The following is a 12,722-nucleotide window of genomic DNA, read 5'->3' as shown; positions in this document are numbered from 1 at the left end:
GGCATGCACCACCATGCCTGGCTAATTTTTATTTATTTATTTATTTTTGAGACCGAGTCTCTCTCCATCACGCAGGCTGGAGTGCAGTGGCACAATCTCGGCTCACAGCAATCTCTGCCTCCCGGGTTCAAGCGATTCTCCTGCCTCAGCCTCCTGAGTAGGTGGGATTACAGGCATGTGCCACCATGCCCGACTAATTTTTTTTTTTTTGTATTTTTAGTAGAGAGGGGGTTTCGCCATATTGGTCAGGCTGGTCTTGAACTTCTGAACTCAGGTGATCCACTTGCCTCGGCCTTCCAAAGTGCTGGGATTACAGGTATGAGCTACCGCGCCTGGCCAGTTTTTGTTTGTTTGTTTGTTTTTGTATTTTTTTAGTAGAGACAGGGTTTCACCATGTTGGCCAGGCTGGTCTCGAACTCCTGACCTCAGGTGATCCACCTGCCTCGGCCTCCCAAAGTGCTGGCATTACAGGCATGAACCACTGTGCCCAGCCTGGGTAAATCTTGAAGGACAAGTAGTGACAGACAAGTAAAGGGCAGAGCCTCAGGCAGAGACAGTAGTGTGGATGAAGGTGCCTGCCATTAAGTGAAGGTGTCTCATTACAGGGTGTGACACCGTGCCCGATCAGCACACATCTTCTTATTCTGGAATCCATGCTGAACAACGCCACTATCTGGGGCACACTGTTCTCACAGAGGAGGACTAACCAAAAGTACCCCAGCCAAGCTACACAATTGCATTTCAAGCTCTGCTCACATGTGACAAAATTCAGGCTGGGTGCAGTGGTTCACATCTGTAATCCCAGCACTTTGGGAGACCAAGGTGGGAGGATCACTTGAGCCCAGGAGTTTCAGACCAGCCTGCGCAACATGGTGACACCCCTTCTCTTAAAAACAAACAAACAAAAAAGGCTGGGCGTGGTTGCTCATGCCTGTAATCCAGCACTTTGGGAGGCTGAGGCAGGTGGATCACCTGAGGTCAGGAGTTCAAGACCAGCCTGGCCAACATGTCGAAACTCAATTTCTACTCAAAATACAAAGATTAGCTAGGCATGGCAGTGCACACCTATAATCTCAGCTACTCGGGAGCCTGAGGCACAAGAATTGCTTGAACCCAGGAGGTGGAGGTTGCAGTGAGCCAAGATCGCGCCACTGCACTCCAGCTTGGGCAACAGAGTGAGACTCTGTCTAAAAAAAAAAAAGGGACAAGGCCAGGCGCGGTGGCTCATGCCTGTAATCCCAGCACTTTGGGAGGCCAAGGCGGGCAGATCACGAGGTCAGGAGATCGAAACCATCCTGGCTAACATGGTGAAACCCCGTCTCTACTGAAAATAAAAAAAATTAGCCAGGCGTGGTGGCCAGCTCCTGTAGTCCCAGCTACTCGGGAGGCTGAGGCAGGAGAATGGCGTGAACCCGGGAGGTGGAGCTTGCAGTGAGCCGAGATTGTGTCACTGCACTCCAACCTGGGCAACAGAGAGAGACTGTGTCTCAAAAAAAAAAAAAAAAAAAAAGGGACAAAATTCATGTCCACTCATATCCCTTTGTTCAAAACATGTCATATGGCCAATTCCAAAGTCGGTAGGGCAGGCAAACATGTTAAGGGTTGGAGGGTCATTGTGAACTTGTAAGATAGTGTGTGGCAACCTGTCATTGGGGATAGAGAGGAGAAATAGATTAGAATCTTGAGATTTGGTGGCTGATTTGATGTAGGGGATCTGACAAGGATTGCCTCAGGTGATTAAATTGAAGATATTACCATTAAACAAGAAAAGGGGTGCAGGAAGAGGAACCTTGTCATAGATGTTTGTTGATGCCCAACATCAAATCTGGCTTCTTGGCTGGTCCGATGGTAGTGGGTTGTCAGAGCTTACTAACATTAGTGTCACTACATTTGGTATACAACCTCCCAGTGCTAAATTTGGCTAAAAAAAAATCTTGTCATAACAGTACCCTGTTTTTTGTTTTTTTTTTTGAGACAGGGCCTCGCTTTGTCACTCAGGTTTGAGTCCAGTGGCACAAACACGGCTCACTGCAGCCTCAACCTCCTGGGCTCAAGCAATCCTCCCGCCTCAGCCTCCTGAGTATGTGGGGCTACAGGTGGCTACCACCACGCTTGGGAATTTTTTTTTTTTTTTTTTGAGATGGAGTCTCGCTCTGTGGCCCAGGCTGGAGTGCTGTGGCTTGCTATCGGCTCACTGCAAGCTCTGCCTCCCAGGTTCACACCATTCTCCTGCCTCAGCCTCCCGAGTAGCTGGGACTACAGGCGCCCGCCACCATGCCTGGCTAAGTTTTTGTATTTTTAGTAGAGACGGGATTTCACCATGTTAGCCAGGATGGTCTCGATCTCCTGACCTCGTGATCCGCCCGCCTTGGCCTCCCAAACTACTGGGATTACAGGCGTGAGCCACTGCACCCGGTCAACGGTTGGCTAATTTAAAAAAAATTTTTTTTTTGGCAGGGCACGGTGGCTCAAGCCTGTAATCCCAGCACTTTGGGAGGCCGAGGCGGGCGGATCATGAGGTCGGGAGATGGGAGATCGAGACCATCCTGGCTAATCCGGTGAAACCTCGTCTCTACTAAAAATACAAAAAAATTAGTCGGGCGTGGTGGCAGGCACCTGTAGTCCCAGCTACTCGGGAGGCTGAGGCAGGAGAATGGCGTGAACCCCGGAGGCAGAGCTTGCAGTGAGCCGAGATCGCGCCACTGCACTCCAGCCTGGGCGACAGAGCAAGACTCCGTCTCAAAAAAAAAACACAAACTTTTTTTTTTTTTTTTTTTTAAAGCACTGATCCTGTTTATTTGGCAGGAAAACTAGACAATGCAGCAGCCCAGGAGGGACAGGTGGGCTTAATCCTCCTCCTTGTGGTCCCCAGCCCCAGCCCCACCCTGGCCCTTCTTGGCATTCTTCCTCTTCACGCGGCCCGGGCGGCCACCCCCATGGGGAGAGCACAGAGAGAAGTCGATGTGCTTCTGGGAATCCAGGCGGACAATGAAGGACGGGATGTTCACCACCTGCTTGCGGACCCTGATATGGCGCTGGCGGATCAGCACGCGAGCGTGGTGGATGGACTTGGCCAAGCCCAGCTTGAAGACCTGGGTCTGTAGGCGTCTCTCTAAGAAATCCTCTATCTTCAGGCCCAGGATGTAATCCAGCTTCATCTTGCCCTCATCCAGCACCCCAATGCGGACCAGCCGCCGCAGCAGGGCATTGCCTTCGAACAGACGCCGTGGGTCCTTCTCATCAAGCGTCAGCAGTTCCCGGGCGGCCTTGCGGATCTTGGCCAGGGTAAATTTGACCCTCCAGACCTCACGTTTGTTCCTGAGCCCATACTCGCCGATCAGCTTCAGCTCTTGGTCGAGACGAGATTTCTCAAAGGATCTCCGCGGGGTCACGTAAGTTTTGCGACAAACCCAGCTCCGGGCCACTGGCATGTTGGCTCCCCTAACCCGTCTGCGCCTAAGCCTAGAACCCGGTCACTGAGAAAGAGCAATTTTTAAATTTTTTATAGTTACAGGGTCTTACTTGGTTGCCCAGGCTGATTTCAAACTCCTGGGCTCAAGTGATCCTTCTGCCTCGGCCCCCCAAAGTGCTGGGATTACAAGCATGAGCCACTGAGCCGGGCCCATGTTCTGATATATGCATACATTGTGGAATGGCTAAATCAAGCTCGTTAAGCTAATTAGCATATCCATTAACTCACACACATCTTTTTTGTGAAAAGAACATTTAAAATCTACTCTTCACAATTTTCAAGTATACAACATATTGTTATTAACTATAGTTACATGTTTTACAATAGATTTCTTGTACTGTGTGCTGCTGTCTAACTGAAATTTTATATCCTTTAACCAAAATCTTTCTAACCCTATTATTCACTAAGCAGGTGGAAATACTGATATGAAACATGATAAATTGGTTGCAAACGGAGATTAGCCTTTGAAAGTATCAGTATATAATTAATACTTGATGCTAAGGGGTGAATGAGCTTTCTCAGGGAGACCGGATAAAGCTAAAACAGAAGAGGGTCTTGGACCTTGGAGAACCGCATCATCTAAGGAGCTGGCTGTGTGTGGAACAGCACAGTGTCGACTCAGAAGGCATGGTCATGGAGGAAGGAGAGGAGAAGTGCTGCAGAGGCCAAGGGATTCAGGAGTCTCCAAAAGTAGGAAATCTTTCGTTTTTCTTTCTTTCTTTCTTTCTTTCTTTTTTTTTGAGACAGTCTCACTCTGTCACCCAGGCTGGAGTGCAGTGGCACAATCTTGGCTCACTGCAACCTCCACCTCCCGAGTTCAAGTGATTCTTCCACCACCACGCCAGGCTAATTTTTGTATTTTTAATAGAGACCGGGTTTCTCCATGTTGGCCAGGCTGGTCGCGAGCTCCTGAACTCAAGTGATCTGCCCGCTTTGGCCTCCCAAAGAGCTGGGATTACAGATGTGAGCCACCATGCCCGGCCTACATTTAATCTTTTTCATGTAATCTTCTTTTTTTTTTTTTGAGATGGAATTTTGCTCTTGTTGCCTAGGCTGGAGTGCAGTGTCTTGATTTCAGCTCACTGCAACCTCGGCCTCCCGGGTTCAAGCGATTCTCCTGCCTCAGCCTCCCGAGTAGCTGGGATTACAGGTGCCCGCCACCATGCGTGGCTAATTTTTTGTATTTTTAGTAGAGACGGGGTTTTTTATCATTTTGGCCATGCTGGTCTTGAACTCCGCACCTCAGGTGATCCACCTGCCTCGGCCTCCCAAAGTGCTGGGATTACAGGCGTGCAGCGCCACACCCGGCCGTCATTTAATCATTTTTATGAAGAAAGGCTTAGGGGAAAAGCAAATGAATTGTTGGAACAAAAAGGCCAGGGAATCTTTATCATTTCGAAGTGAACAAGGCAAAATCCTACCAATAGGAATAAATTATATTTTTTGTGTGACTACCCGGTGTGAGGTTGGGAGAAAATGAATTCTATGGTGATGAGGTGACTTTGCCCTTTGGTAACTGAGGAGCAAAACACCTCCAGCCACTGCTGATAGAGACTGAACCGAAGAGGAAATGCCAAAGATTTTACAGGTCCCTAGGAGGTCTAGACTCCCTCTCTGCCCCATCTTCCTTGGAGACCAAGTAGACCTCCAAGCGGAGGAAGCCTCCACTGGAATGCAACATCAGAAGCGAATGAACTGGGACTGCTGTCACACCAGAGGGATGGGGAGAGAGGGGAACAAGGGAGCATTCACGTGCTGGCAATGGGGAGGTTTCACTGCTCTTCAATCTCATTTTCTGGGCTCTCCTCCCCCGCTTTTAAAATGCTGAGCTTGGCCTGGTGTGGTGGCTCACGTCTGTAATCCCAGCACTTTGGGAATCCAAGGCAGTCAAATTACCTGAGCCCAGGAGCTTGAGACCAGCCTGGGCAACATGGCAAAACCCCGTTTCTAAAAAATACAAAACCTAGCTGGGTGTGGTGGTACCTGCCCTGTAGTCCTTGGCTACTTGGGAAACTGAGATGGGAGGATTGCTTGAGCCCAGCAAGTTGAGGCTGCAGTGAGCCTTGATCGAGCCACTGCATTCCAGCCTGGGTGACAAAGTGAGACCCTATTTCAAAATGAAACAAAACAAATAAAATGCAGCACTAAGGGCCAGGCTCAGTGGCTCATACCTGTAATCCCAGCATTTTGAGAGGCCAAGGCAGGAGGATCACTTGAGCTCAGGAGTTCAAGACCAACCTGGGCAACATAGCAAAACCCTGTCTCTAAAAAATAAAATAAAATAAAGTAAGATAAAATAGGCCAGGCGTGGTGGCTCATGCCTGTAATCCCAGCACTTTGGGAGGCCAAGGCGAGTGGATCACCTGGGGTCAGGAGTTTGAGACCATCCTGGCCAACATGGCGAAACCCCATCTCTAGTAAAAATGCAAAAATTATCCGGGCATGGTGATGGGCACCTATAATCCCAGATACACGGGAGGCTGAGGCAGGAGAATCACTTGAACCCCAGGGGGGCGGAGGTTGCGGTGAGCTGAGATTGCACCATTGCACTCCAGCCTGGGCAACAAGAGCGACATTCCATCTCAAAAATAAATAAATAAAATAAAATAAGATAAAAGAAAATAAAATACTGAGCTCAGGCTGGGCACATTGATTCATGCCTGTAATCCCAACACTTTGAGAGGCTGAGGTAGGAGGATGGCTTGAGCCCAGGAGTTGGAGACCAGCCTGGGCAACACAGGACGACCCCACGTCTACCCCTCCACCCCCCCAAAAAAAAGAAAGAAAAAGAGGCTGAGTTCCCTATGGCACTATTCTTAGCCTTTTATGACCACAACCTATCCCTGGACAGCCTCATCCACAAACATGGCATTAAGTGCCATTCTACATGTTTAGTAAATGTGTATTGAATGACTCAGTGAAAAATGAAGGCAAAATTTCTGGGAAAGATGATATATGGGACTGAATCGTGCTCCCCCGCCAATTCATATGTTGAAGTCCAAACCCCTAGTACCTCAGAATGTAACCATATTTGGAGAAAAGGGCCTTCAAGAGCTGATTAAATTAAAATGAGGTCATTAGAGTGGGGTCCTAATCCAGTATGACTAGTGTTATAACTAGTGTTCTGTTTTTTTTTTTTTTTTGAGACAGAGTTTCGCTTTTGTTGCCCAGGCTGGAGTGCAGTGGCGTGGTCACAGCTCACTGCAACTTCTGCCTCCTGAGTTTAATCGATTCTCCTGCCTCAGCCTCCCAAGTAGCTGGGATTACAGGCATGCACCACCATGCCCAGCTAATTTTGTATTTTTTTTTAGTAGAGATGGGGTTTCACCATGTTGGTCAAGTTGGTCTCGAACTCCTGACCTCAGGTGATCCACCCACCTCAGCCTCCCAAAGTGCTGGGATTACAGGTGTGAGCCACCACGCCCAGCTGTGTTCTTTTTTTAATTAAAAAAAAATTGTTTAAAAAGAAATAGACATGGGGTCTCACTATGTTACTCAGGCTGGTCTTCAACTCCTGGGCTCAAGTGATCCTCCTGCCTCGGCCTCCCAAAGTCCTGGGATGACAGGTGTAAGCCACTGAGCTCAGCCTATAACTGGTATTCTAACAAGAAGAGGAAGGGACACCAGGGATGTGTACATACAGAAAAAAGGCCACACGAGGACACAGTAGGAAGGTAGCCATCTGAAGCCAAGGAGAGAGGCACCAGGAGAAAACAACACCTTGATCTTGGATTTCTAACCTCCAGAACTGTGAGAAAATAAAGTTGTGTTGTTTAAATTACTTGTCTGTGGTATTATGTTATAGCAGTCCTAGCAAATTACAGATGATGAAGCCATCAAGACAGATGGGCCTGTGAAAGGACCATGCACTAGTGACAGCAGGCAGCTGGATACCTGTGTGTCAGCCTCAGGGTGTGGTCTAAGCTGGATAAAAAGATTCTGCAGGGCCATCAGGGTGGCTCACGCCTCTAATCTCAGCACTTTGGGAGGCCGAGGCAGGCGAATCACCTGAGGTCAGGAGTTTGAAACCGGCCTGGCCAACGTGGTGAAACCCTGTCTCTACTAAAAATACAAAAATTAGCCGGGTGTGGTGGCATGTGCCTGTAGTCCCAGCTACGTGGGAGGCTGAGGCAGGACAATTGCTTGAACCTGGGAGGCAGAGGTTGCCGTGAGCTGAGATTGTGCCACTGTACTCCATCCTGGGCGACAGAGCGAGATTCCATCTCAAAAAAAAAAAAAAAAAAAAAAAAGAAAAGAAAAGAAAGGAAAACAGTTGGCAGTTGGTGGTTCTTCAAAAAGTTAAACACAGAATTACCTATAATCCAGCAATTCCCCGGTATATATCCAAAAGAGTTGAGAATAGAAGTAGGCTGGACGTGGTGGCTCACACCTGTAATCTCAGCACTTTGGGAGGCTGAAAGTGGGAGGATCACCTAAGTGCAGGAGTTCAAGGCTAGCCTGGGCAACATGGCGAAACCCTATCTCTACAAAAACTACAAAAGTTAGCTGGGCACAATGGCTTGCACCTGTAGTCTCAGCTACCTGGGACTGTGAGGTAGGGGGATTGCTTTGGCCCAGGAGTTTGAAGTTGTAGTGAGCTACGACTGCGCCACTGCACTCCAGCCTGGGCAACAGAGTGAGACCCTGTCTCAAAAAAAAAAAAAAAAAGCTGGGCATGGTGGCTTAGGCCTGTAATCCCAGCACTTTGGGAGGCCGAGGCAGGCAGATCACCTGAGGTAAGGAGCTTGAGACCAGCCCGACCAATGTGGTGAAACCCCGTCTCTACTAAAAATACAAAAATTAGCCAGGCATGGTGGCGGGCACCTGTAATCCCAGCTACTCGGGAGGCTGAGGGAGGAGAATTGCTTGAACCTGGGAGGCAGAGGTTGCAGTGACTTGAGATCACGCCAGTGCACCCCACCTTGGGCAACAGAGCGAGACTCCATCTCAAACACACATACACACACACACACAAATAAAAAATAAACAAACAAACAAAAATTAGCTGGGCATGATGGTGCATGCCTGTGTTCTCAGCTACTGGGGAGGCTGAGGTGGAAGGATCGCTTGAGCCGGGGAGGTGGAGGTTGCAGTGAGCCTAGATCTTGCCACTGCACTTCAACATGGGCGACAGAGCCAGACCCTGTCTCGAAATAAATAAATAGATAAAAATAACAATAGAGATGTTTTAAAGTGTCATAGACTGAATGATAAATTATATCGTCAGTATATATATATTTTTATATATATGTGGAAAAATATATATCTTTTCACATGTAAAGTACTCACCTGCTCCGCAGCAGAGAAAACAGGGTTGGAAAGGCAACATCTTTACTCCCAGTGTGTTCAGCTCACAGTCCATGACTATTCATTAGGTCTGGATATAGGTACTACCTATAAACTGAAAGACAAACTATCTTTCAATATACAGTTGTGGAATAGGAAAAAAATAATCACAATAAAAATGACCACTGGGCTGGGTGTGGTGGCTCGCTCCTGTAACCCCTGCACTTTGTGAGGCTGAGGCAGGAGAATCGTTTGAGCCCAGGAGTTTGAGACCAGCCTGGGCAACATAGAAAGACCCCATCTCTACAAAAAAAATTAAAATAAAAAATTAGCCTGGCGTGGTGGCACATGAACACCTGTAATCCCAGCTCCTTGGAGGTGGAGGTGGGAGGATCCCGTGAGCTCAGGAGGTTGACGCTGCAGTGAGCCCTGACTGTACTACTGCACTCTTGCATAGGCAACAAGAGCTAGATCCCGTCTCAAAAGAAAAAAAAAAAAAAGCACTCCAAAAATGTGGGGATATGAAACACGCTGCAGATGCTTGTCCCTTGCAGTCGGTAAAGGTATCTGGGCAGGAAGAGGGTAGATTCTCTTGTATGGCAGTAGAATTAGTTCTTGGGTGCAACTGTCTGATAGCCCCTAGCTCTGCCTTCTGGGAGGTTCTTCCTTTGGCATTATCCCCCATGGACACGGGAGAGGTGGGCCCTGGAGAGATTGGCCTGTTGTAAGCTGCCCAGTTTTCAGAGCCTGCATCCTGCTAGTGCAGGTTTTGGAGCCTGGGAATGGCTTCAGGGGTTGAGTAGCTATAATTTTTGTGAGCCAGCTAGTGGTTTCTTTGGTAATATAATTCCTTCAAACATTTAGCAGGTTTCTGGCTGTTGGCTTAATTGTGCTAATGACTACAGCCAAAGATCTCATCTAAACACACCTTTTTTGTTTTTTTGGGTTTTTTTTGGAGACAGAGTCTCGCTTCTATCCCCCAGGCTGGAGTGCAGTGGCGCGATCTTGGCTCACTGCAACCTTTGTCTCTCAGGTTCAAGCAATTCTCATGCTTCAGCCTCCTGAGTAGCTGGGATTACAGGCACCTGACACCACAGTGGCTAATTTTTGTATTTTTAGTAGTGACAGGGTTTCACCATGTTGGCCAGGCTGGTCTTAAACTCCTGACCTCAGGTGATCTGCCTGTCTTGGCCTCCCAAAGTGTTGGGATTACAAGCGTGAGCCACCACGCTCGGCCTAGACATACCTTTTAAGCCTCAATACTGTTCTTTGGTCTTCTACAAATGAGCCTGTGCTGAGCTTGAAGGTGGTAGCCACCTTCAATCCTTCTGAAACAGGGTTGAGAAGCCAACATCTTTACTCCCAATTTTGCCTTTCAGCTCATAGCCCCTGGGGGAAGTTAAGTCTTACCTCTTGCTAAGGCTACTGCTCCCAAGCCACTCCTTATAAGTACTTAGATCTGAAATACCAAAGCAGATGGCTTTTTTTTTTCAGCCCTGAAAATCTCTGCATTATAGAACTCTTGGGCCATTGTAATTGGGGATTACCAGCAGAGTACATACTTTTATATAGGTAAATACAAAAGACAAGTATAAATACGTTTTGTTTATCTTTTTTCTCCTGTGTGATTTAAAAGACAACTGCATAAATCAAGAATTATAAATCTGTTGATGAGCACACAGCGTATAAAAATGTAATTTGTTTCAAGGACATGTTATCTAAGAAAAAATGTAATTTGTGACAATAACAGCACAAAGGAGGTGGAAAACAGCCACAGAGAAGTAAAGTTGTAGTTTATTAATTGGAATTAAATTGCTATTAATCCCAGCCAGAGTGTTATACTACACTAGATCCCCCCCATTTATCAGCAATTTTGATTTCTGTGGTTACCTGCCGTTAACGCCCTCTGAAAATATTAAATGGAAAATTCCAGAAATAAGCAATTCATGTTTTAAATTTCGAGCAGTTCTGAGTAATATGATGAAATCTCGCACCATCTCACTCCGTCCTGCCCAGGATGAGAATGATCCCTTTGTCTAGCTTGTCCAGGCTCTAGATGCTACTGGCCGTAACGTAGTAGCTTTCTCAGTTATCAGATTGTCTTGGGATTGCAGTGCCTGTGTCCAAGTTATCCTTATTCGGTTTAATAATGGTCCCAAAGCACGAGAGTGGTATATTGTTATAATTGTTCTATTTTATTATTTTTGTTAATGTCTTACCGTGCCTAATTTATACATTTATAAATTAAACTTTATCATAGGTATGTATGTATATGAAAAAACATAGTATATATAGGGTTCAGTACTATCTGAGGATTCGGGCATCCACTGGGCCTCTTAGAACATATCCACATTGGTGGTGAAACCCCGTCTCTACTAAAAATACAAAAAATTATCCGGGCGTGGTGGCGGGCGCCTGTAATCCCAGGCACCCGCTGAGGCAGGAGAATTGCTTGAATCCGGGAGGCAGAGGTTGCAGTGAGCTGAGATGGCACCACTGCACTCCAGCCTGGGCAACAGAGTAAGACCCTGTATCAAAAAAAAAAAAAAAAAAAAAAAAAAGATTATACTGGGCGCAGTCGCTAACACCTGTAATCCCAGCACTTTGGGAGGCCAAGGCGGGTGGATCACGAGGTCAGGAGTTCGAGACCAGCCTGACCAACATGGTCTCTACTAAAAATACAAAAATTACCCAGGTGTGGTGGCACACACCTGTAATCCCAGCTACTCAGGAGGCTGAGGCAGGAGAATCGCTTGAACCCAGGAGGCAGAGGTTGCAGTGAGCCAAGATCACACCTCTGCATACCAGCCTGGTGACAGAGCGAGACTCTGTTTCAAAAAAAAAAAAAAAAAAAAGATTGCAAGGGAATACTATGAACAGCTGTAGTCCAACAAATTAGGTAACTTAGATGAAATGGACAAATTCTAGGAAAAAAAATTACCAGAACTGACTCAAAAAGATACCAAAAATCTGAGTAGGCCTATAACAAGTAAAGACATCAAATTAATAATAAAAACTTGTCGGGTGCAGTGGATCATTCCTGTAATCCCAGCACTTTGGAAGGCTGAAGTGGGTGAATTGCTTGAGCTCAGGAGTTTGAGACCAGCCTGGGCAACATGGCAGAAACCCGTTTCTACAAAAAATACAAAATTTAGCTGGACATGGTGGTGCACGCCTATAGTCCCAGCTACTTGGGAGGCTGAAGTGGGAGGACGGCGAGAGTCCAGGAGGCAGAGGTTGTAGTGAGTTGGGATTGTGCCACCTTACTCCAGCCTGGGAGATACAGCCAGAGCTTGTCTCAAAATAATAATAATAATAATAATAATAATAATAATAATAATAAACTCTCCATAAAGAAAAATCCAGGCCTAGATAGCTTCACTGGTGAATTCTACCAAATAGTCAAAGAAAAATTAATACCAATTATGGAATACTGAATAATGGCCCTCCCAAAATATCTATGCCCTAATCTGCAGAACCTATGAGTGTTCCTTTATATGGCAAAAGGGATTTTGCAAATGTAATTAAGAATCTCAAAGTGGGGAGATTATTTTGGAGTATATGGGTGGACCAGATGTGATTACAAGGGAAATTATAAGAGGGATGCAGAAAGAGTCAAGGTTCCAAAGCCATAGGAAGAAGGAAGTGGAGGTACGTAGAGTCTAAAAGAGAAGCTGCCACTTAGCTGGCTTTGAGGATGGAAGAAAGAGCCATGAGCAGCCTCTAGAAATTGGAAGAAGCAAGAAGCGGATTCCTATCCTGCAGCTTCCAGGAGGAACCAGCCCTGCTGACACCTGGCTGCAGTTCTGTAAGACCCATTTTGAACTTTCAATCTCCAAAATTGTAAAAGAATAAATCTGTGGCTGGGCGTGGTGGCTCACACCTGTAATCCTAGCACCTTGGGAGGCCAAGGCAGGTGGATTGCCTGAGCTCAGGAGTTAAAAACACCAGCCTGGGCAACATG

At 46.8% G+C, this 12,722-nt stretch overlaps 1 protein-coding gene across 1 annotated transcript; it reads right to left on the bottom strand.

The window, feature by feature from the left end:
- Positions 1-2,831: 2,831 nt before the first annotated feature.
- LOC100982525 (small ribosomal subunit protein uS4-like) lies at positions 2,832-3,456 on the bottom strand. Its single transcript, XM_034948366.2, has one exon. It carries the CDS (start codon positions 3,429-3,431, stop codon positions 2,847-2,849), a length of 585 nt encoding a protein of 194 aa, XP_034804257.1. The 5' UTR covers positions 3,432-3,456; the 3' UTR covers positions 2,832-2,846.
- Between the last annotated feature and the right edge of the window lie 9,266 nt (positions 3,457-12,722).

Source organism: Pan paniscus, chromosome 23 (genome assembly GCF_029289425.2).
Source record: "Pan paniscus chromosome 23, NHGRI_mPanPan1-v2.0_pri, whole genome shotgun sequence".
Taxonomy (NCBI): domain Eukaryota; kingdom Metazoa; phylum Chordata; class Mammalia; order Primates; family Hominidae; genus Pan; species Pan paniscus.
This window is presented reverse-complemented; position numbering and strand designations above follow the sequence as displayed.